General features: G+C 48.0%; 2 protein-coding genes across 2 annotated transcripts; one reads left to right on the top strand and one right to left on the bottom strand.

Moving 5' to 3' along the window:
- The first annotated feature begins 14 nt into the window (after nt 1–14).
- On the top strand, nt 15–16,896 carry mapk9 (mitogen-activated protein kinase 9). The gene is made up of 12 exons (XM_033974068.2): nt 15–252; nt 6,722–6,866; nt 7,120–7,249; nt 7,599–7,657; nt 8,083–8,221; nt 9,734–9,899; nt 10,670–10,741; nt 12,947–13,129; nt 13,519–13,643; nt 13,726–13,789; nt 13,890–13,961; nt 16,610–16,896. The coding sequence occupies exons 2-12, from the start codon at nt 6,751–6,753 to the stop codon at nt 16,744–16,746; spliced, it is 1,263 nt and encodes a 420-aa protein (XP_033829959.1). The 5' UTR covers nt 15–252; nt 6,722–6,750; the 3' UTR covers nt 16,747–16,896.
- A 45-nt stretch (nt 16,897–16,941) lies between these two features.
- On the bottom strand, nt 16,942–20,253 carry LOC129456580 (DNA translocase FtsK 1-like). The gene is made up of 2 exons (XM_055224786.1): nt 19,359–20,253; nt 16,942–18,380 (listed from the first exon to the last, which is right to left on the bottom strand). The coding sequence occupies exons 1-2, from the start codon at nt 20,165–20,167 to the stop codon at nt 18,143–18,145; spliced, it is 1,047 nt and encodes a 348-aa protein (XP_055080761.1). The 5' UTR covers nt 20,168–20,253; the 3' UTR covers nt 16,942–18,142.
- Between the last annotated feature and the right edge of the window lie 1,978 nt (nt 20,254–22,231).

Here is a 22,231-nt window from a genome sequence, read left to right as displayed (position 1 = left end):
ATGACGTCACCCTCACGCGCTCTGCTTGTTGTGGCGATCCTCCCTGCTCCTCCGCTCCTCCGCTCCTCTGCTCCTCCTCCGCTGGAGCTGCTGTTTCCCGGAGCCGTCGTGACAGTCTCCCTGGTCCAGTCTCAGGTCCAGTTCCTGATCCGGTCCCTGGTCCGGTCTCGGGCAGATTCCGGTGTGTGTCAAACGGACGGAGGATTTGACTTTGTTTTTCGACGCATGGGAGTCTCACCGGAGACGGAGACGGTAGGTCCCTGTTCCGTCTGTCTCTGTCTGTCCCTGTCTGTCCCTGTCTGTCCCTGTCTGTCTCTGTCTGTCTCTGTCTGTCTCTGTCCTGTCTGTCTCTGTCTGTCCCTGTCTGTCCCTGTCTGTCTCTGTCCTGTCTGTCTGTGTCTGTCCAAGTCTAGTTCAGCTCGAGCACTGCAATGCAACCGAGACAAAGATCTGTCTATGTGGGCCGGCTCGCTCTGGGCCGGCTCGCTCTGGGCCGGCTCACTCTGGGCCGGCTCACTCTCTTCATGGGAAACGTGCGCTCAATTCTATTAGTAGAAGGTGATTACGAGGTGTGTGTGTGTGTGTGTGTGTGTGTGTGTGTGTGTGTGTGGGTGTGTGTGTGTGTGTGTGTGTGGGTGTGTGTGTGTGTGTGTGTGCGTGGCATGATTGTGAGCCGCGGACAGCGGTGTGTCATACACGAGTGACATCATACCTCTGTATGTATGTGTGTGTGTGTGTGGAGGTGTGTGTGTTCGTGTGCCTCATTTCACCACACAGACAAAGTAAAGCAGATGAACATCCATTCTCGGCTTTACTGTAGTATTACTGTAGTATTACTGTAGTATTACTGTAATGTTTCTGTAGTAATACTGTAGTATTACTGTAGTGTTTCTGTAGTATTACTGTAGTGTTTCTGTAGTATTACTGTAGTATTACTGTAGTATTACTGTAGTGTTTCTGTAGTATTACTGTAATGTTTCTGTAGTATTACTGTAGTGTTTCTGTAGTATTACTGTAGTGTTTCTGTAGTATTACTGTAGTATTACTGTAATGTTTCTGTAGTATTACTGTAGTATTACTGTAGTGTTTCTGTAGTATTACTGTAGTATTACTGTAATGTTTCTGTAGTATTACTGTAGTGTTTCTGTAGTATTACTGTAGTATTACTGTAGTGTTTCTGTAGTATTACTGTAGTATTACTGTAGTGTTACGGTAGTGTTTCTGTAGTATTACTGCAGTATTACTGTAGTGTTTCTATAGTATTACTGCAGTATTACTGTAGTGTTTCTGTAGTATTACTGTAGTATTACTGCAGTATTACGGTAGTGTTTCTGTAGTATTACTGCAGTATTACGGTAGTGTTTCTGTAGTATTACTGCAGTATTACTGTAGTGTTTCTATAGTATTACTGCAGTATTACGGTAGTGTTTCTGTAGTATTACTGCAGTATTACTGTAGTGTTTCTATAGTATTACTGCAGTATTACGGTAGTGTTTCTGTAGTATTACTGTAGTATTACTGCAGTATTACTGTAGTGTTTCTGTAGTATTACTGTAGTGTTTCTGTAGTATTACTGCAGTGTTACTGTAGTGTTTTTGTAGTGTTTCTGTAGTATTACTGCAGTATTACTGTAGTGTTTCTGCAGTATTACTGTAGTATTACTGTAGTGTTTCTGTAGTATTACTGTAGTATTACTGTAGTGTTACGGTAGTGTTTCTGTAGTATTACTGCAGTATTACTGTAGTGTTTCTGTAGTATTACTGTAGTGTTTCTGTAGTATTACTGTAGTATTACTGTAGTGTTTCTGTAGTATTACTGTAGTATTACTGTAGTGTTTCTGTAGTATTACGGTAGTGTTTCTGTAGTATTACTGTAGTATTACTGCAGTATTACGGTAGTGTTTCTGTAGTATTACTGTAGTATTACTGCAGTATTACTGTAGTGTTTCTGTAGTATTACTGTAGTGTTTCTGTAGTATTACTGTAGTGTTTTTGTAGTGTTTCTGTAGTATTACTGCAGTATTACTGTAGTGTTTCTGCAGTATTACTGTAGTATTACTGTAGTGTTTCTGTAGTATTACTGTAGTATTACTGTAGTGTTTCTGTAGTATTACTGCAGTATTACGGTAGTGTTTCTGTAGTATTACTGCAGTATTACGGTAGTGTTTCTGTAGTAATACTGTAGTATTACTGCAGTATTACGGTAGTGTTTCTGTAGTATTACTGCAGTATTACGGTAGTGTTTCTGTAGTATTACTGTAGTATTACTGCAGTATTACGGTAGTGTTTCTGTAGTATTACTGCAGTATTACTGTAGTGTTTCTGTAGTGTTTCTGTAGTGTTTCTGTAGTATTACTGTAGTGTTTCTGTAGTGTTTCTGCAGTATTACTGTAGTGTTTCTGTAGTATTACTGTAGTGTTTCTGTAGTATTACTGTAGTGTTTCTGTAGTGTTTCTGTAGTATTACTGTAGTATTACTGTAGTATTACTGCAGTATTACGGTAGTGTTTCTGTAGTATTACGGTAGTGTTTCTGTAGTATTACTGCAGTATTACGGTAGTGTTTCTGTAGTATTACTGCAGTATTACTGTAGTGTTTCTGTAGTGTTTCTGTAGTATTACTGCAGTATTACTGCAGTATTACGGTAGTGTTTCTGTAGTATTACTGTAGTGTTTCTGTAGTATTACTGCAGTATTACGGTAGTGTTTCTGTAGTATTACTGCAGTATTACGGTAGTGTTTCTGTAGTATTACTGTAGTATTACTGTAGTATTACTGTAGTATTACTGCAGTATTACGGTAGTGTTTCTGTAGTATTACTGCAGTATTACGGTAGTGTTTCTGTAGTATTACTGCAGTATTACGGTAGTGTTTCTGTAGTATTACTGTAGTATTACTGCAGTATTACGGTAGTGTTTCTGTAGTATTACTGCAGTATTACTGTAGTGTTTCTGTAGTGTTTCTGTAGTATTACTGTAGTGTTTCTGTAGTATTACTGTAGTGTTTCTGTAGTGTTTCTGCAGTATTACTGTAGTGTTTCTGTAGTATTACTGTAGTATTACTGTAGTATTACTGCAGTATTACGGTAGTGTTTCTGTAGTATTACGGTAGTGTTTCTGTAGTATTACTGCAGTATTACGGTAGTGTTTCTGTAGTATTACTGCAGTATTACTGTAGTGTTTCTGTAGTGTTTCTGTAGTATTACTGCAGTATTACTGCAGTATTACGGTAGTGTTTCTGTAGTATTACTGCAGTATTACTGTAGTGTTTCTGTAGTGTTTCTGTAGTATTACTGCAGTATTACTGCAGTATTACGGTAGTGTTTCTGTAGTATTACCGCAGTATTACTGTAGTGTTTCTGTAGTATTACTGTAGTGTTTCTGTAGTATTACTGCAGTATTACTGCAGTATTACGGTAGTGTTTCTGTAGTATTACTGCAGTATTACGGTAGTGTTTCTGTAGTATTACTGCAGTATTACTGTAGTGTTTCTGTAGTATTACTGTAGTATTACTGTAGTATTACTGTAGTGTTTCTGTAGTATTACTGTAGTGTTTCTGTAGTATTACTGTAGTGTTTTTGTAGTGTTTCTGTAGTATTACTGTAGTATTACTGTAGTGTTACTGTAGTTTTTCTGAGACATAGCTCCTCCAGTGGGTCGGGGGTCTCCCCCGGGGCCTCCTTCCGGTGGGACATGCCCGGAACACCTCCCCAGGGAGGGAGGCAAACCCCCTATGAACCATGGCCTCGGGTTTGGAGGAGCTGATTCTCATCCAGACACTTCACACTCGGCTCAAACTGCCCCAGAGCTGCAGGTCCTGAAGCATCAGGACAAACATCATCTGCAAACAGCAGAGATGATCCTGTGGTTCCCAAAGTGGACCCCTCTGGCCCCTGAACCCGGCCCCCTCTGGCCCCTGAACCCGGCCCCCTCTGGCCCCTGAACCCGGCCCCCTCTGGCCCCTGAACCCGGCCCCCTCTGGCCCCTGAACCCGGCCCCCTCTGGCCCCTGAACCCGGCCCCCTCTGGCCCCTGGCTGCGCCTAGAAATTCTGTCCATAAAAACAATGAACAGATAAAGTGCAGGCCCTCTCTTCAGAGGTCAGATGACACGACCACAAAGTCGATCATCAACCTCTGACCTCGAGTGTCCTGGTGCCACGTGCCCCGATGGACACCCTTGTGCTCGAACATGGTGTTTGTTATGGACAAACAGTGACTAGCACAGATGTCCAATAACAGAACGCCGCTCGGGTTCAGATCGGGGAGGCCGTTCTTCCCCATCACGCCCCTCCAGGTGTCACTGTCGTTACCCACATGGGCGTTGAAGTCCCCCAGGAGAACAAAGACCCCTCCCAGAACTCAAGAAGGCCCGACACAACAGTGAGAGACCTGTCCCCGACCTGAAGGGGCAGGGACGAGACCCTCTCCTTCACCGGGGTGAACTCCAACACGAGGCAGCTGAGCTGTGGGGCAATGAGCCCACACCAGCTCGCCGCCGCTCCCCACGGCAACGCCAGAGAAATGAAGAGTCCAGCCCCTCTCGAGGAGTTTGATTCCAGAGCCTAAGCTGTGCGTGGAGGTGAGGCCGACTATATCTCGTAGGTGACACTCAACCTCCAGCACAAGCTCCTCCCCCCAGAGAGTGACATTCCATGTCCCCAGCCGGTTGTCGAGGTCCCGCCTTCGACTGTCGCCCGGATCTTTCTGCACTGGCCCCTCACGGATCCTCCTGCGGGTGGTGGGTCCACGTGAGGACGGCCCCATGTCGCTCCTTCGGGCTGTGTCTGACCGGGCCTCGTGGGGAAAGGTCCGGCCACCACCTCGAGGAGAGGATTACTGTAGTAGTATTACTGTTGTATTACTGTAGTATTATTGTAGCTCCACTTTAGTTTTACTTCAGTATTAAAGTCACCACAGACCAAGTGTCTGTTTCAAAAATGGTGGTTTGGTGTGATACGCAAATATCAGACACATATCAGGCACACACACACACACGCACCCCCCCCCCCACACACACACACATATGTATATATGTGTATATATATATATATATATATATATATATATATATATATATATATATATATATATATATATATATATATATATATATATATATATATATATATATATATATATATATATATATATTCTGGTGTTTGTGAGTTTCATCCCAGTGTACTTGTGTATTTCTGTACTTGTGTATTTCTGTACTTGTGTATTTCTGTACTTGTGTATTTCTGTACTTGTGTATTTCTGTACTTGTGTATTTCTGTACTTGTGTATTTCTGTACTTGTGTATTTCTGTACTTGTGTATTTCTGTACTTGTGTATTTCTGTACTTGTGTATTTCTGTACTTGTGTATTTCTGTACTTGTGTATTTCTGTACTTGTGTATCTGTGAACTTTATTTACTTTGGCTTCGTTTCGGTGCAGACTCAGGTGTCTCTCCCAAAGGCAAAATACTTTTCTGTTCTGTTCTTTCTGTTTCATGTGGACACAACAATCCTGAGCTCAAATGGATCATAAAACATGAAACTGCAAACTGAAAAAATGACCTCATCCCAGTCTGACACCTGCATCTACATCTGTCTGTCTGTCTGTCTATCTGTCTATCTGTCTATCTATATCTATATAGATATAGATAGGGCCACAGAGGAGGAGTTTTCACAAAGTTCATAACATTAAACTATAAAGATTCACATCCACAACATTTAAACTGAATCATGATCCTGATGATGTCATGGTTAATCCTGATGATGTCATTTTTAATCCTGATGATGTCATTTTTAATCCTGATGATGTCATGGTTAATCCTGATGATGTCATGTTTAATCCTGATGATGTCATGTTTAATCCTGATGATGTCATGTTTAATCCTGATGATGTCATGTTTAATCCTGATGATGTCATCATTATAATCGTCATTATTTTGGTCATGAGAATCATGACACTAGATTTCAACATTCTCCCATGTTTAGCCCAGACCTGCTCCTGCTGTTTCTACTGCTCCTTCTCCTCCTCCTGCTGTTTCTCCTGCTCCTGTACCTGCTCCTGTACTTGCTCCTGTACCTGCTCCTGCTGTTTCTCCTGTTCCTGCTCCTGTTCCTGCTCCTGTTCCTGTACCTGCTCCTGTACCTGCTCCTGTACCTGCTCCTGTACCTGCTCCTGTACCTGCTCCTGTACCTGCTCCTGTACCTGTTCCTGCTGTTTCTCCTGCTCCTGTACCTGCTCCTGCTGTTTCTCCTGCTGCTTCTCCTGCTCCTGCTGTTTCTCCTGCTCCTGTACCTGCTCCTGCTGTTTCTCCTGCTGCTTCTCCTGCTCCTGCTGTTTCTCCTGCTCCTGTACCTGCTCCTGCTGTTTCTCCTGTACCTGCTCCTCCTCCTGCTGCTCCTCCTGCTCCTGATGTTTTTATGTTGTTCATTCAGCCGTGAGCTGAAGCAGGTGGAGGCGCAGACGCTGACGGAGCAAAACCACTTTGGACTTAATGTGATAAAAAGTGAAGCCTCAGCAGTGACATGTTAATGTGTCAGGAGCACTTACATATGTGTGTACATGTGTGTACATGTGTGTACATGTATGTACATGTGTGTACATACGTGTACATGTGTGTACATACGTGTACATGTGTGTACATGTGTGTACATACGTGTACATGTGTGTGTTTTGTGTTTGCAGACAGCCCTGAGTCCTGAGTGTGTGTTGTGTGTTTTGTGTTTGCAGACAGCCCTGAGTCCTGACCACTGGGAGGGATGAGTGAGGCGGACACACAGTTTTACAGTGTCCAGGTGGGCGACTCCACCTTCACTGTTCTCCAGCGCTACCAGCAGCTGCGCGCCATCGGCTCCGGCGCCCAGGGCATCGTCTGGTGAGAGCTCGTTATTTCACGGCTGCGTTAGGGGCGTGGTCTGTGTGGGTTTTATGGAGTGTTATTCAAACCAGCAGCGATGGAAGAATAAAGTGCATTTAGTGACATAACACTTGTTGTTGTTGTTGTTGTTGTTGTTGTTGTTCACACTGTACAGTTTCATGAGTATTATTCAGTGCAGTTGTCTCTGTTCTTTAACTCTGACACTTTATCAGATTAAATGGTTCTCGTCGTGTGAACGTTCTCTGTGCAGCTCGGCCTTGGACTCTGTTCTGGGGATTCCAGTGGCTGTGAAGAAGCTGTGTCGACCGTTTCAGAACCAGACCCACGCCAAACGGGCCTACAGAGAACTGGTTCTGCTCAAATGTGTCAACCACAAGAATGTGAGTGTGCAGCCTGTTACACAGAGAACAAAACAAAACAGATCAGAACAGAACAAAAAAGAACAGAACAAAACAGATCAGAACAGGTTGGGGTCTGGTTGGAGTCTGGTTGGAGTCTGATTGGAGTCTGGTTGGAGTCTGGTTGGAGTCTGGTTGGAGTCTGGTTGGAGTCTGGTTGGAGTCTGGTTGGAGTCTGGTTGGAGTGTGGTTGGAGTGTGGTTGGAGTCTGGTTGGAGTCTGGTTGGAGTCTGGTTGGAGTCTGGTTGGAGTCTGGTTGGAGTCTGCTCTGACGGTGCTGTTGGGACTGACAGGACTAAACTGACTGAAGTGTCTTTGTCTTTTGTTGCAGATCATTCGTCTGATCAATGTGTTCACGCCTCAAAAGTCTCTGGAGGAGTTTCAGGATCTGTGAGTGACACTTCCTCTAAACTGGAGGCTTCAGCCTGGTGTCCCCCTGTGCTTCTCTTTAACCTTCTCTCTGTACGAGCAGCAGGGGTCAAGTCTCAGGACAGGGGTCAAGTCTCAGGACAAGGGTGAAGTCTCAGGACAGAGGTCTCAGGACAGGGGTCGAGTCTCAGGACAGAGGTCTCAGGACAGGGGTCAAGTGTCAGGACAGAGGTCTCAGGACAGGGGTCAAGTGGACGTCCAATTACAGTCCATTTTATACATAAAGTCTTCAAACACTCATCACTTGTCTTTGTCATTCCTGAGGTTGTACAGACCTGGACACTATGAAAGTGGGGCCTGGTCATGTTCTGACCTGCAGCAGTGCGTGGGCTTCTCTGTTGGACATAAATGAGCTCTGACGCTGGTCTGCTGTGGTGTTTGTGCAGGTACCTGGTGATGGAGCTGATGGATGCCAGTCTGTGCCAGGTGATACACATGGACCTGGACCACGAGAGGATGTCCTACCTGCTCTACCAGATCCTCTGTGGCATCAGACACCTGCACTCCGCTGGCATCATCCACAGGGTCAGTCCGGCACTGACTGGACACTGCTCAAACTGCTGATTTCGATACTTTAGCTTTAAGTATCTGCCAATTTTGATATTAAACAGTGCTAGTGCAGATTATATTATTTATTTACATAAAAATGATCCAAATGTGTTTTTTTATCACTTAAAGTCATCTGTGTCATTCCTCAGTCGTCCAGGTCGACAGCAAAAGACGAAGTTTAAATCTGTCACTGGACAAATCTTTGTAGGAGTGAAGATTTTTGTCTGCTCGTCCAAGTCTCTTCTTCAGGTCTGGTCAGATTCCTGCTGGACACTGCCTCATATCTGTCTGTAGGGGGAGCTACGACACTGAAATTGAAACAATTTTTGTCTCCAGTTTCAGCTGAAACTATCCTATTCAGCCTTTAACGACCCTGCTATTGTTCTCCTTGTTTGAGTCTGAGGATAATTAACTTCTTTAACTTCCTTCTCAAACCTTTTCTTTTCTCTGGCTCATAATTTAAAGTCACTACAAAACAACTTTGAAAAAAACACATTTAATATTATGAGACGTTTTGGGCCAACTGTGGACAGTAAATCCTCAGTGTATGGACCAAAATGGGATATCGACTGAACAGATATCTTGAGACTGATACGTGATCCACCAAAATGTTCAAAATCAGCGCCGACACCAGTATCGTATCGATTCGTCCCTCAATACCAGTATCGTATTATGTGTGTGCCCCTCGGCCGTCCAGGTCAGATCTACAGCAGAACTTTCTTCTGAATTTTTATTCAGTTCTGTCACTGGTCAAAAGTCTCAGAGTGGAGATGTTGGGATGCTCATCTAAGAGCCTTCTTCAGTTCTGTTTGGATGAGGCTTCTTCAGCTCTCGTTGGATGAGATGATTCTTCAGTTCTCGTTGGACGAGAGGCTTCTTCAGTTTTCGTTGAATGAGGCTTCTTCAGTTCTCGTTGGATGAGAGGCTTCTTCAGCTCTCGTTGGATGAGAGGCTTCTTCAGTTCTCGTTGGATGAGCGGCTTCTTCAGTTCTCGTTGGATGAGAGGCTTCTTCAGCTCTTGTTGGATGAGAGGCTTCTTCAGTTCTGTTTGGATGAGAGGCTTCTTCAGTTCTCGCTGAATGAGGCTTCTTCAGTTCTCGTTGGATGAGAGGCTTCTTCAGCTCTCGTTGGATGAGAGGCTTCTTCAGTTCTGTTTGGATGAGAGGCTTCTTCAGTTCTCGTTGAATGAGGCTTCTTCAGTTCTCGTTGAATGAGGCTTCTTCAGTTCTGTTTGGATGAGAGGCTTCTTCAGTTCTCGTTGAATGAGGCTTCTTCAGTTCTCGTTGGATGAGAGGCTTCTTCAGTTCTCGTTGGATGAGGCTTCTTCAGTTCTTGTTGGATGAGAGGTTTCTTCAGTTCTGTTTGGATGAGAGGCTTCTTCAGTTCTGGAGGAAGTGTCCAAACATTTTCACTCTAAAACTTTTGTCTGAAACAGACTAACTGCACAAACACACTTCCTTGTCTTGATTTTGTGCTTTTGCGTCTCAGGATCTGAAGCCGAGTAACATCGTGGTGAAGTCCGACTGCACGCTGAAGATCCTGGACTTTGGTTTGGCCAGGACGGCCTGCACGAACTTCATGATGACCCCGTATGTGGTGACCAGATACTACAGGGCCCCAGAGGTCATCCTGGGGATGAAGTACAAGGAGAACGGTGAGAACTCTTTGGTCGATAGAGGGCGCTAATGTAAACTCCTTACACATGTATTTACTCTGCTTCAGTGGACCTGTGGTCTGTCGGATGTATAATGGCAGAAATGATCTGTCACAAAGTCCTGTTTCCGGGGAAGGACTGTATCCTTACTGCTGCTCCTTTTATTGTTTTAGTGCAGTTCTGTGAATGAAACTGTCCAAAACATCAGAGTAACACTGAACCTGAAGTGCTCCTTATGGTACAGAAGCCAGAGCTCAGAATGTTTAGCTTGGCTTTGTCTGTCAGAGAACAGTCCAGTAGAATCTCTGCGAGCAGCGAGGCCACGCCCACAGAGAGCGGCTGACAGCTGTGTAAACTGATAAAGCACAGGCAGTGTCCAGAGGAAGACTCTGGACACTGTGTCTAGAGGAAGACTCTGGACACTGTGTCCTGAGGAAGACTCTGGACACTGTGTCCTGAGGAAGACTCTGGACACTGTGTCCTGAGGAAGACTCTGGACACTGTGTCCAGAGGAAGGCACATCCGTCCATGTATCTGACCCTCTTCCCATGTATCTGACCCCTGCCTCATGTATCTGACCCTCTTCCCATGTATCTGACCCTCTTCCCATGTATCTGACCCTCTTCCCGTGTATCTGACCCCTGCCTCATGTGTCTGACCCTCGCTCCGTGTCTGTCTGACCCTCCATGTTGCGTGTTGAGTGTTGTGTACCATGTATTGATCACATCTGTCTTTGTGTCTTTGTGTTTGTGCCTCGTGGCTGTGGTCAGTGGACATCTGGTCAGTGGGGTGCATCATGGGAGAAATGGTCAAAGGCAGCGTCATCTTCCAGGGGACCGACCGTATCCTTCACCTGCACTGTCACGTCTCATGCATCACACCTCCCCGAGAAAACCACCTTTTGATTTATTCTGTTTTTCCTCTTCAGTCTTATCTTCTGCCCGATGTTCATGATGTTCTCGATGTTCTCGTTTTTGATGTTTATGATGTTCTCGATGTTCTCGTTTTTGATGTTTATGATGTTCTCGATGTTCTCGTTTTTGATGTTCTTGTTTGCCTGGTGTCTCTCATTATCTCCTCCATGTATACTGTGGTGACATCCATTTTGACATTAGCTTTAGCCTTAGCTTGATGTCTGTGTGATCCCTCGGTCGTCCAGGTCAGATTCACCACAAAATAAATTTAAATTCTGTCACTGCACAAAGGTTTTGGAGTGAAGACGTTTGGCGGACACTTCTGATTCAACCAGAACAGAAGACGCCTCTGGGATGGGCCAAAACTCAGATTTCTTTAGCACTTGCGTGTTGTTGTTGTTCATATTAATGTAACACTCTTGGATGAGAGGCGAGAGCTTGTGCTAATAAAATCATTATGCTTTATCAGGGTTCCCGCGCATCCGGGAAATTATGGAAAACCCGGAAAATAATTGGCATATTTGTGGGGAAAAAAGACCAAATGTTCCAGAAAATGTATATTTTGTCCTTGAAAATGTCTCCACACTTTGCTTTGCAGTTTATTGAATCAAATTAATAGAGACTTTTACTAACTCCTGTTAGAGCACTTCAAAAAGTAACTAAAGAGGACAACCCTCAAACTGTCCACATCTGTCTCATACATCTGTCTCATACATCTGTCTCATACGTCTGTCTCATACATCTGTCTCATTTATCTGTCTCATACATCTGTCTCATACGTCTGTCTCATATGTCTGTCTCATACGTCTGTCTCATACGTCTGTCTCATATGTCTGTCTCATGTTTCTGTCTCATGTTTCTATCTGATGTATCTGTCTCATGTCTGTCTCGTTCATCTGTCTCATATGTCTGTCTCATGTTTCTGTCTCATACATCTGTCTCACATCTGTCTCATACGTCTGTCTCATACATCTGTCTCGTTCATATGTCTCATATGTCTGTCTCATGTATCTGTCTCATACGCCTGTCTCATACATTTGTCTCATGTTTCTGTCTCATCTTTCTGTCTCGTTCATCTGTCTCATGTTTCTGTCTCATACATCTGTCTCATATGTCTGTCTCGTTCATCTGTCTCATGTTTCTGTCTCATACATCTGTCTCATATGTCTGTCTCATGTTTCTGTCTCATACATCTGTCTGATGTATCTGTCTCGTTCATATGTCTCATATGTCTGTCTCATGTATCTGTCTCATATGTCTGTCTCATACGTCTGTCTCATATGTCTGTCTCATGTTTCTGTCTCATACGTCTGTCTCATGTTTCTGTCTCATACATCTGTCTCATACATCTGTCTGATGTATCTGTCTCGTTCATATGTCTCATACATCTGTCTCATGTTTCTGTCTCATACATCTGTCTCATATGTCCGTCTCGTTCATCTGTCTCATATGTCTGTCTCATACATCTGTCTCATACATCTGTCTGATGTATCTGTCTCGTTCATATGTCTCATACGTCTGTCTCATGTTTCTGTCTCATACATCTGTCTCATATGTCTGTCTCATGTTTCTGTCTCATATGTCTGTCTCATACGTCTGTCTCATACGTCTGTCTCATGTTTCTGTCTCATACATCTGTCTCATGTTTCTGTCTGTTTCTGTCTCATACATTTGTCTGATTTGAGGAAATGTGTTTGGTTCATTTACATAAAAAGGCGTCGTCTGTAGACACTGTGATTCCATAACTGAAATGTCCTGGAAAAGTCCTGGAAAATGATTTGAAGCTCAGTGTGAACCCCGCCCATGTATTTTAATAAATATCCAGAAGAAAAATTCACAAATGAATTGGACAGTTTTATATCAGTGACAGTAGAGTTGTCCAAAGAATCTAAACTAAAACTAATACTGAAACTAGAGACTCGTTTGAACAAGTATCAGCAAATGGTTCAAATACGACAGAGTTGGATGTTTGCAGAACAGAAGAACTGGTAAAAGACACGTCGTACAACCAGAGGGACTATAATGTCTTAGTTTAAGTCACGTGTTTGTTTTATCACTGTGGCTTTATGATCCATATAAAGTCTCAGGCCTTTTAGTCTGAGTCGGAGCAGATCTTTCCATAACTGTGGTCAGATATCGACCAGTGGAATAAGGTCATCGAGGTCCTGGGCACGCCCAGTCTGGAGTTCATGAACCGCCTGATGGAGACGGTCAGAAACTACGTGATGAACAAGCCGCAGTATCCGGGGGTCAGCTTCAGCGAGCTGTTTCCTGATTGGGCGTTTCCTTCCGAGGCCGAACACGACAAACTCAAGAGTAAGATGTGTGACTCTTTACGCTCTGACTGAAACGTGACGGACGCTGTCATCTCTGACATAAATACACCTCACAGAGACATGCTTTGCTTTCACTGTTCCACAGTATGGCATTAAACGTGTCAGTCTCCGGTCTTTCTGTTGCTCAAAATTCAGGTTTGCCTCTCCACAGATCTGACTTGCAACTTGGCGCCCCCTGCTTGTCTCATGAGATAGATATGTTTTAATGCCATAACAGATGGAACCTTCACCCAAAAGGTCCCATAGTGCAGCTTTAACATTGGTTGAACATTGTGGCGGTGAGTTCCCGCAGACGTCTCGCCTTGAGGAGACGTCGTGCTGCTGTTGCCGTAGTAACCCCTCTGTCTCTCTTTGCCGTTGCCATAACAGCGTGTCAGGCCCGGGACCTGCTGTCCAAAATGCTGGTCATCGATCCCGAGAGCCGTATCTCCGTGGAGGAGGCGCTAAACCATCCCTACATCCACGTTTGGTACGACCCGGCCGAGGCGGACGCCGTGAGTCGCTCTTTCACTAAAACCACGTCATGAGGCTCTTTTAGCGCAGACCCTCCTCATCTTTCCTGTTCTCCTTCCACAGCCGCCTCCTCAGATCTCGGATAAGCAGCTGGAGGAGAGAGAGCACAGCATCGAGCAGTGGAAAGGTGCGAAACACTGCCCCCTGCTGGACAAACCACAGCACCACAGACAAGTAGCATGAATTTAATCTAATCCATAATGAGACTCCACCTTTTCTGTTTTTAGAACTCATTTATGAAGAAGTGATGGACTGGGAAGAAAGGAACAAGAACGGACTGATGAAAGAAGAGTGTTCAGGTTTTATCATCCATTTATCCAAACACGACTGAAACTGCATTTATGTCTCCAGAGGGGGCAGTATGGAGGGAGGGGGGGCAGTATGGAGGGAGGAGGGGGCAGTATGGAGGGAGGGGGGGCAGTATGGAGGGAGGAGGGGGCAGTATGGAGGGGGCAGTATGGAGGAGGGGGCAGTATGGATGGAGGAGGGGGCAATATGGAGGGAGGAGGGGGCAGTATGGAGCAAGGAGGGGGCAGTATGGAGGAGGGGGCAGTATGGAGGGGGCAGTATGGAGGAGGGGGCAGTATGGAGCGAGGAGGGGGCAGTATGGAGGGAGGAGGGGCAGTATGGAGGGAGGAGGGGGCAGTATGGAGGGGGCAGTATGGAGGAGGGGGCAGTATGGAGGGAGGAGGGGGCAGTATGGAGGGGGCAGTATGGAGGAGGGGGCAGTATGGATGGAGGAGGGGGCAGTATGGAGGGAGGAGGGGGCAGTATGGAGCAAGGAGGGGGCAGTATGGAGGAGGGGGCAGTATGGAGGGGGCAGTATGGAGGAGGGGGCAGTATGGAGGAGGGGGCAGTATGAAGGGAGGAGGGGGCAGTATGGAGGAGGGGGCAGTATGAAGGGAGGAGGGGGCAGTATGGAGGGAGGGGGGGGCAGTATGGAGCGAGGAGGGGGCAGTATGGAGGAGGGGGCAGTATGGAGCGAGGAGGGGGCAGTATGAAGGGAGGAGGGGGCAGTATGGAGCGAGGAGGGGGCAGTATGGAGGAGGGGGCAGTATGGAGCGAGGAGGGGGGCAGTATGGAGCGAGGAGGGGGCAGTATGAAGGGAGGAGGGGGCAGTATGGAGGGGGCAGTATGGAGGAGGGGGCAGTATGGAGCGAGGGGGTGGCAGTATGAAGGGAGGAGGGGGCAGTATGAAGGGAGGAGGGGGCAGTATGGAGCGAGGAGGGGGCAGTATGGAGGAGGGGGCAGTATGGAGGGAGGAGGGGGCAGTATGAAGGGAGGAGGGGGCAGTATGAAGGGAGGAGGGGGCAGTATGGAGGGAGGAGGGGGCAGTATGAAGGGAGGAGGGGGCAGTATGGAGCGAGGAGGGGGCAGTATGGAGCGAGGAGGGGGCAGTATGGAGGGAGGAGGGGGCAGTATGGAGGGAGGAGGGGGCAGTATGAAGGGAGGAGGGGGCAGTATGGAGGGAGGAGGGGGCAGTATGAAGGGAGGAGGGGGCAGTATGGAGCGAGGAGGGGGCAGTATGGAGCGAGGAGGGGGCAGTATGGAGGGAGGAGGGGGCAGTATGGAGCGAGGAGGGGGCAGTATGGAGGGGGCAGTATGGAGGAGGGGGCAGTATGGAGGGAGGAGGGGGCAGTATGGAGCGAGGAGGGGGCAGTATGGAGGGAGGGGCAGTATGGAGCGAGGAGGGGGCAGTATGAAGGGAGGAGGGGGCAGTATGGAGGGGGCAGTATGGAGGAGGGGGCAGTATGGAGGAGGGGGCAGTATGGAGGGGGCAGTATGGAGGAGGGGGCAGTATGGAGCGAGGAGGGGGCAGTATGGAGGGAGGAGGGGGCAGTATGGAGGGAGGAGGGGGCAGTATGAAGGGAGGAGGGGGCAGTATGGAGGGGGCAGTATGGAGGAGGGGGCAGTATGGAGCGAGGAGGGGGCAGTATGGAGGAGGGGGCAGTATGGAGGGAGGAGGGGGCAGTATGAAGGGAGGAGGGGGCAGTATGGAGCGAGGAGGGGGCAGTATGGAGCGAGGAGGGGGCAGTATGGAGGGAGGAGGGGGCAGTATGGAGGGGGCAGTATGGAGGAGGGGGCAGTATGGAGCGAGGAGGGGGCAGTATGAAGGGAGGAGGGGGCAGTATGGAGGGGGCAGTATGGAGGAGGGGGCAGTATGGAGCGAGGAGGGGGCAGTATGGAGGGAGGAGGGGGCAGTATGAAGGGAGGAGGGGGCAGTATGGAGGGAGGAGGGGGCAGTATGGAGCAAGGAGGGGGCAGTATGGAGGGAGGAGGGGGCAGTATGGAGGGGGCAGTATGGAGGGGGCAGTATGGAGGGAGGAGGGGGCAGTATGGAGGAGGGGGCAGTATGGAGGGGGCAGTATGGAGGGAGGAGGGGGCAGTATGGAGGGGGCAGTATGGAGGAGGGGGCAGTATGGAGGGAGGAGGGGGCAGTATTGAGGGGGCAGTATGGAGGGGGCAGTATGGAGGAGGGGGCAGTATGGAGGAGGGGGCAGTATGGAGGGGGCAGTATGGAGGAGGGGGCAGTATGGAGGAGGGGGCAGTATGGAGGGGGCAGTATGGAGGGGGCAGTATGGAGGGAGGGGGCAGTATGGAGGAGGGGGCAGTATGGAGGAGGGGGCAGTATGGAGGGGGCAGTATGGAGGGGGCAGTATGGAGGGGGCAGTATGGAGGGGGCAGTATGGAGGGGGCAGTATGGAGGGGGCAGTATGGCGCTTTACCTCTTTCCTCTTGATTATTTCTAATCTTTCAGCTTCTTGTTCTGTGCAGGAGTTTTGTCTAAAATGATGTAATGACATAAATGGTAGATAATATTGTTATATAATATTGTTCTGGTTTGTCTAACGCGCCGCCTCTTCAGAATGTGGAGGCGTCAGGTGCGTCCTATTCAGAGCCGCCTGGTCTCACTGCACCTGTTTGTTTCCGTTGGCTCGTGTTGCAGATGTGGTGTCGGGTTCCGCCTCCCAGTCGTCGTCGGCCAACGACATCTCGTCCATGTCCACGGAGCACACCTTGGCGTCGGACACGGACAGCAGCAGCATCGACACGCTGACCGGCCCGCTGGACGAGTGCCAGTGACGGGCCGGCCCACCGGTTACCTGAATGTCATTTCATCGTCTGCCTTTATACTCGAGTAAAATTGAGTCTATTTTTATATTTTGTTTCCATGTGAAGCTGGTGGCTCCTGATCTGGAGACTCAGACTCGGCCGTGAGGTCAAACAGACGAGGTCAAACAGACGAGGTCAAACAGACGAGGTCAAACAGACGAGGTCAAACAGATGAGGTCACATGTGTTTTTATGTTATGCAGATATTTGTTTGAATGCATGAACACAATAGTTTTATTTTTTTAGAAATACTTTGAGTTATTTTAATGTAAAGTTTTGAGCAGAGAGTCTCCTGCAGCGTCAAAACGATCAAAGGTTAGAATAATAAAAACATGTTTCAAACATGTTAAAAACATATTTAAAACACATTTAAGACACGTTTAGGCTGACAGATTGTGTGAGGGAGTGATTTCATATTTTTCGGTGGTAGCTTTATTCTTTTGTTTACAAATCGGTTGAATTCTTGTCGTAACAGCCCAGTTTCACAAAGGTACAAAGGCTAAACGGGCCTCCAAATACTTGTAAATCTTGAACAAATTGTGGAATATTTATTTTGTTTTGCAAAATGTTGCACATGATCAGCTCTGGCCCTGATCGGCTCTGGCCCTGATCGGCTCTGGCCCTGATCGGCTCTGGCCCTGATCGGCTCTGGCCCTGATCGGCTCTGGCCCTGATCGGCTCTGGCCCTGATCGGCTCTGGCCCGTGATGTCTCGGTGGTTTTATGCATGCTGTTTTTCTAATCCATTCCTCTTGTAGAACATAAATGTTGAACTGCATGTTTAACCGGCCCACATTACCCACAGAGCGCTCTGCTCAGTTCGTTTGTGTTTTCTTTTAAAAGACGTCATTAGCCTCGTTAGCGTCTGTGCTCGTGTTCTTGTACTGTGTAGCACTCCTATCCCCGCTCTGTCCACGAACCCCAAAGTGTTTGTGACGAGGCCTGAGGACGCGGCGTAGATGTTTTATGAACTGTAAGGCTGCTCTCTGCAGACACGATCGCACAAAGTGATCGAGATAAGACGAGTCTCTGAGACTCATGCACTTGTATGTACCCTGCATTATAAAGACCTTATTTTGTCCGTTTTGCCTTAAATGACCCCAGATGTGGTCAGTTCACTTGAAAATAAACAGAATGAGTGTCATCCTGCCCAGAATGTTTGTGTCTGTGTCTTTTTAAGCGATACAGGAGAAGGGATGCACCGATCCGATACCAGTATCGATGCCAGTATTGGATCGATGCCTCCCTGTACAGGAGTTATATTTTCATTTCCTCACAGTTTAATTTGCAGCTGTGTTTGTCTGTGAGTCTCAGGCTGAGGTCACAGGTGAAAACCACACAGTTTGTCTTTGGAAAAACACACGTTTGTCAAAAGCTCTTGGCGATGTGCTCAGTCTTCTTGGCCTCTTTGTTGAGCTCTCCAAAAGTATCAAAGAACGTCTCCATCTCCCTCTGCAGAGCGGCGTTTCGCTGTTCGGCGCCGGCTCGGGCTTTTTCACACTCTACGATCTTGGTCTGAACCATCTGGTACCAGTGACGCTGTTGGGCCAGGCTCGTTTTCAGACGGATCACCTCCATCTGCAGCTCCTCGTTCCTCTGCTCCAGGCTGAAACACAAGAAGAAGAAGAAGAAGAAGAAGAAGAAGAGTGATAAGGAAGAGGCGTTTGTGCCGGAGCCGTTATGGTTGTTATGGAGCACATTTTGAAGTTGACCCTGATGAACTTCACAGAGCGGTGCCAGAGTGAGTCACAGTCAGACTATCTATATCAGTAATAAAAGAGGCATGTGTTGTGTCTCGGTCAGCAGCACGGCCGCCCGGATTAGCCTCTTTCTCCAGTGTCACAGGTTCTTTCTATAGGTCAACACCACACGCTGTGCACTTTCACTCCAACTCAACTTACTGTTTCACTTATTTTTTTATTATAAAAACAAGTAAAAACAGCAGTTCAAACTCGCACAATGAACAGTCCGACAGACGGCCCACGGTCAGTCCAGTGTCTGATCGTCCAGAGTTAATCCTGCACAACATGAGTAGTTCCAGCAACAGTTAAATCACATTCTGTATCACTGCTCTGCCCCATCGCCGTGACATCACCATGACATCACCATAGCAACGTGTAAACAAACGCTCAGCTCAGTAGAGTGTAGGGAGTAGCTTCAACACTGAAATAACTCAGATTTGAGACATTTACAACAGAACAGGCTTCATACAATCCCAGGTGACACGTTCAGTTTGTCGCCGTGGGAACTAATAACGAGGAGCCACGTGTTCTGCAGATTTAACTCCAGGAGGAACGTCACTCCACTGTGTGTTCTAAGACGTCGTGCGTTACAGCTGCGGAGCACACAGCTCCTCCTCATTTAATGTTTACATAACCCACAGAGATAAAGACTCAGACATGTGCAGCTCTGTGTGACGAGTGTAAAGAGCTGCTCTAAACAGGATGTGAGGCCAAAGGTCGAGACAGAAACCAGAGCTGCTCTGAGCTCCCACACTCTGTCCTGGGAAAGTGCTTCTGGGAACAGCTCCAGGAGACACTCGCTCAAGTGAACGTGAGACTCTCCTCAAACACACAGAGCGTACCTGGTGATGCGCTCCTCGTACTCGTCCCTCTGCCGGGTGATCTGCTGCTGCAGGCTGGTCAGGAGGCTCCGCAGGGCGCTGGCCGAAGGGTCTGCCACAGGGACGGGAGGAGGTATCCTCAAACGGGCCTCCTCTGAGGCCCAGGGCTCAGCGTGGCACGGCTGGGAGCACGCCTCCGCCTCCTGCTCCGGGATTAGCTCCAGGTTCTCTTCCTCAGACTCGGGGGGCCCTTGGACCTCAGACTCGGGGAGCTCTTGGACCTCAGGCTCGGGGAGCTCTTGGACCTCAGGTTCTGGGGGCCCTCGGACCTCGGGCTCGAGGGGCCCTTGGAGCCGCTGTGGGGCCCAGGCCTGGTATGCGTGCTCCTGTGTTTCCATGAAGAACGTTGGCAGGTTCTCAGGGGTAACGGCGTCAGGGATGTTGTCGTAGAAGGACAGCGTGCTCCTGTGCTCGGGGCTGGGGCTGCGCTTCACTGGACCTCGGTCCTGTGTTCTCCAGAGGATTCTCTGCTCAGTGTCTCCTCCTCTAGCCCCCAGCTCCGGTCTGTATTCTGGACAGTCCAGATCTTCTCTCCAGCTACAGTAACTGTGGTCTGGCCAGAGGCCAGGCCCTCGGGCCCCTGTCACAGCGGGACCCGGAGCCGGCCCGGGCCGAGGGCCTCGGGGCCCCGGGACGGTGAGCTGGTGACCCCTGTGCTCCATGCGGGTGTCCCCTGTCCTGTGGCTCTGGGCATGGGGCAGACAGTTGTCGTAGATGGGGTCTGTGGAGCAGGAGCTGCCTGTGGGGGTCTGGACGGGCAGACAGTGCATGGTCCAGTCCAGAGCAGGGCCCCTCCTCCAGAACAGTCCTCCTCAGGCTGGCCGTGCGCCTCCTCAGGCTGGCCGTGCGCCTCCTCAGGCTGGCCGTGCGCCTCCTCAGGCTGGCCGTGTGCCGTGAGCCTGACTCTCACACTGCTTATGCTGTAGTACAGTTCTCCAGGCTGTGCATGTGTGTCTTATGAGTGTGTGCGTGTGTGTGAGGGTGTGTGTGTGTGTGTGAGGGGGGGGGGGGTGTGTGTGAGTGTGTGTGTGTGTGTGAGTGTGTGTCTTTAAGACGGGCTTCAGCTGTTACTTCACAGCTCCTGGGGGCGGGAGTAGCTGTAACAGAGTCCGCGTCATTCCCAAAGACACTCACACATAACTGCAACCACAGAAATAGACAGAGGCCAGTGGCCCCACAGTGAAACACAGATCTGTGAAGAACGACCTGAAGAACGACCCGAAGAACGACCCGAAGAACGACCCGAAGAACAACCCGAAGAACGACCCGAAGAACGACCTGAAGAACGACCCGAAGAACAACCTGAAGTCTCTGATCAGAGCTCAGTGTTTATCTTTAGGTCTATATTTTGATAGATCATTACTCTGCTGTTTGCAGAGAAATAAAAAAGAACATTACTCAATAAAATTGTGAAACTTGTGTTATCTCAGACTCCAGTGTGACCTGTTTCATGCAGGTGCAGCCTGTGTCCAGCAGGTGGCAGCAAACACAAGATCATGAGGAGAAGTGAAGCTTGACACAATCCAAATGAAGCCTCATGAAACATGAGGATGTTATCAGATACACTTCCATCACAGATGTGTTTCAGGCGGCTCCTCGAGGCGGCTCCTCGAGGCGGCTCCTCGAGGCGGCTCCTCGAGGCGGCTCCTCGAGGCGGCTCCTCGAGGCGGCTCCTCGAGGCGGCTCCTCGAGGCGGCTCCTCGAGGCGGCTCCTCTGGTGTTTCTTGTGGATCAGACAAATGCAGAGCTTTGGCCTTTTGTCCGTTTTCTACAGATCGATTCAGGGACATTGACTCAATATTGATTTAACAATTCACTGATGATCCTCCCACAATGTCTCCAAGAGACGAGGGAGGACAGAGTCACAGAGGACAGAGAGGACAGAGTCAGAGAGGACAGAGTCAGAGCGAACAGAGGACAGAGCAGAGTAACTGATAGGACCATGTATCTGTCTCGTGCTCAGGGCTCGTTCACGTCATAGACTGTAATATATAAATATAAATATAAATATAAATATAAAATATAGAGGCTTGTAATTTTCATCAGTTTCACTTCAACTATGAGACACAGAATGAGAAAAAAATATCCAGGAAATCACATTGTAGGATTTTTAAATAATTTATTTGCAAATTATGGTGTAAAATAAGTATTTGGTCAATAACAAAAGTTCATCTCATACTTTGTTATATTCTCTTTGTTGCAGTGACAGGTCGTTTTCTGTCTCCAGAGGTTTTCTCTGTTGCTGTAGTTTGGTCCGTTCCTCCTGCAGATCTCCTCTAGAGCAGTGATGTTTTGGGACAACATGGACTTTTAACTCCCCCCACAGATTTTCTATGGGGTTGAGATCTGGAGACTGGGCCACTCCAGGACCTTGAAATGCTTCTTACTCCTCTCCTTCGTTGCCCGGGCGATGTGTTTGGATCATTGTCACGCTGAAAGACCCAGACACGTTTCATCTTCAATGTCCTCACTGATGGAAGGAGGTTTTCACTCAAAATCTCACGATACTTGGCCCCGTTCATTCTTTCCTTTACACAGATCAGTCGTCCTGGTCCCTTTGCAGAAAAACAGCCCCAAAGCATGATGTTTCCACCCCCATGATTCACAGTAGGTCTGATGTTCTTTGGATGAGACTCTGCATTCTTTCTCCTCCAAACACGACAAGTTGAGTTTTTACCAAACACTTGTATTTTGGTTTGATCTGACCCTGTGACATTGTCCCAATCCTCTTCTGGATCATCCAAATGCTTCTGTCAAACTTCAGACGGGCCTGGACATGTCCTGTCTTCACAGGGGACACGTCTGGCACTGCAGGATTTGAGTCCCTGGTGGTG

The sequence above is a fragment of the Periophthalmus magnuspinnatus genome, chromosome 10 (assembly GCF_009829125.3).
Source record: "Periophthalmus magnuspinnatus isolate fPerMag1 chromosome 10, fPerMag1.2.pri, whole genome shotgun sequence".
Taxonomy (NCBI): Eukaryota; Metazoa; Chordata; class Actinopteri; order Gobiiformes; family Gobiidae; genus Periophthalmus; species Periophthalmus magnuspinnatus.
Note: the sequence above shows the minus strand (reverse complement) of the source record. Positions and strands in the feature narration are given on the sequence as shown.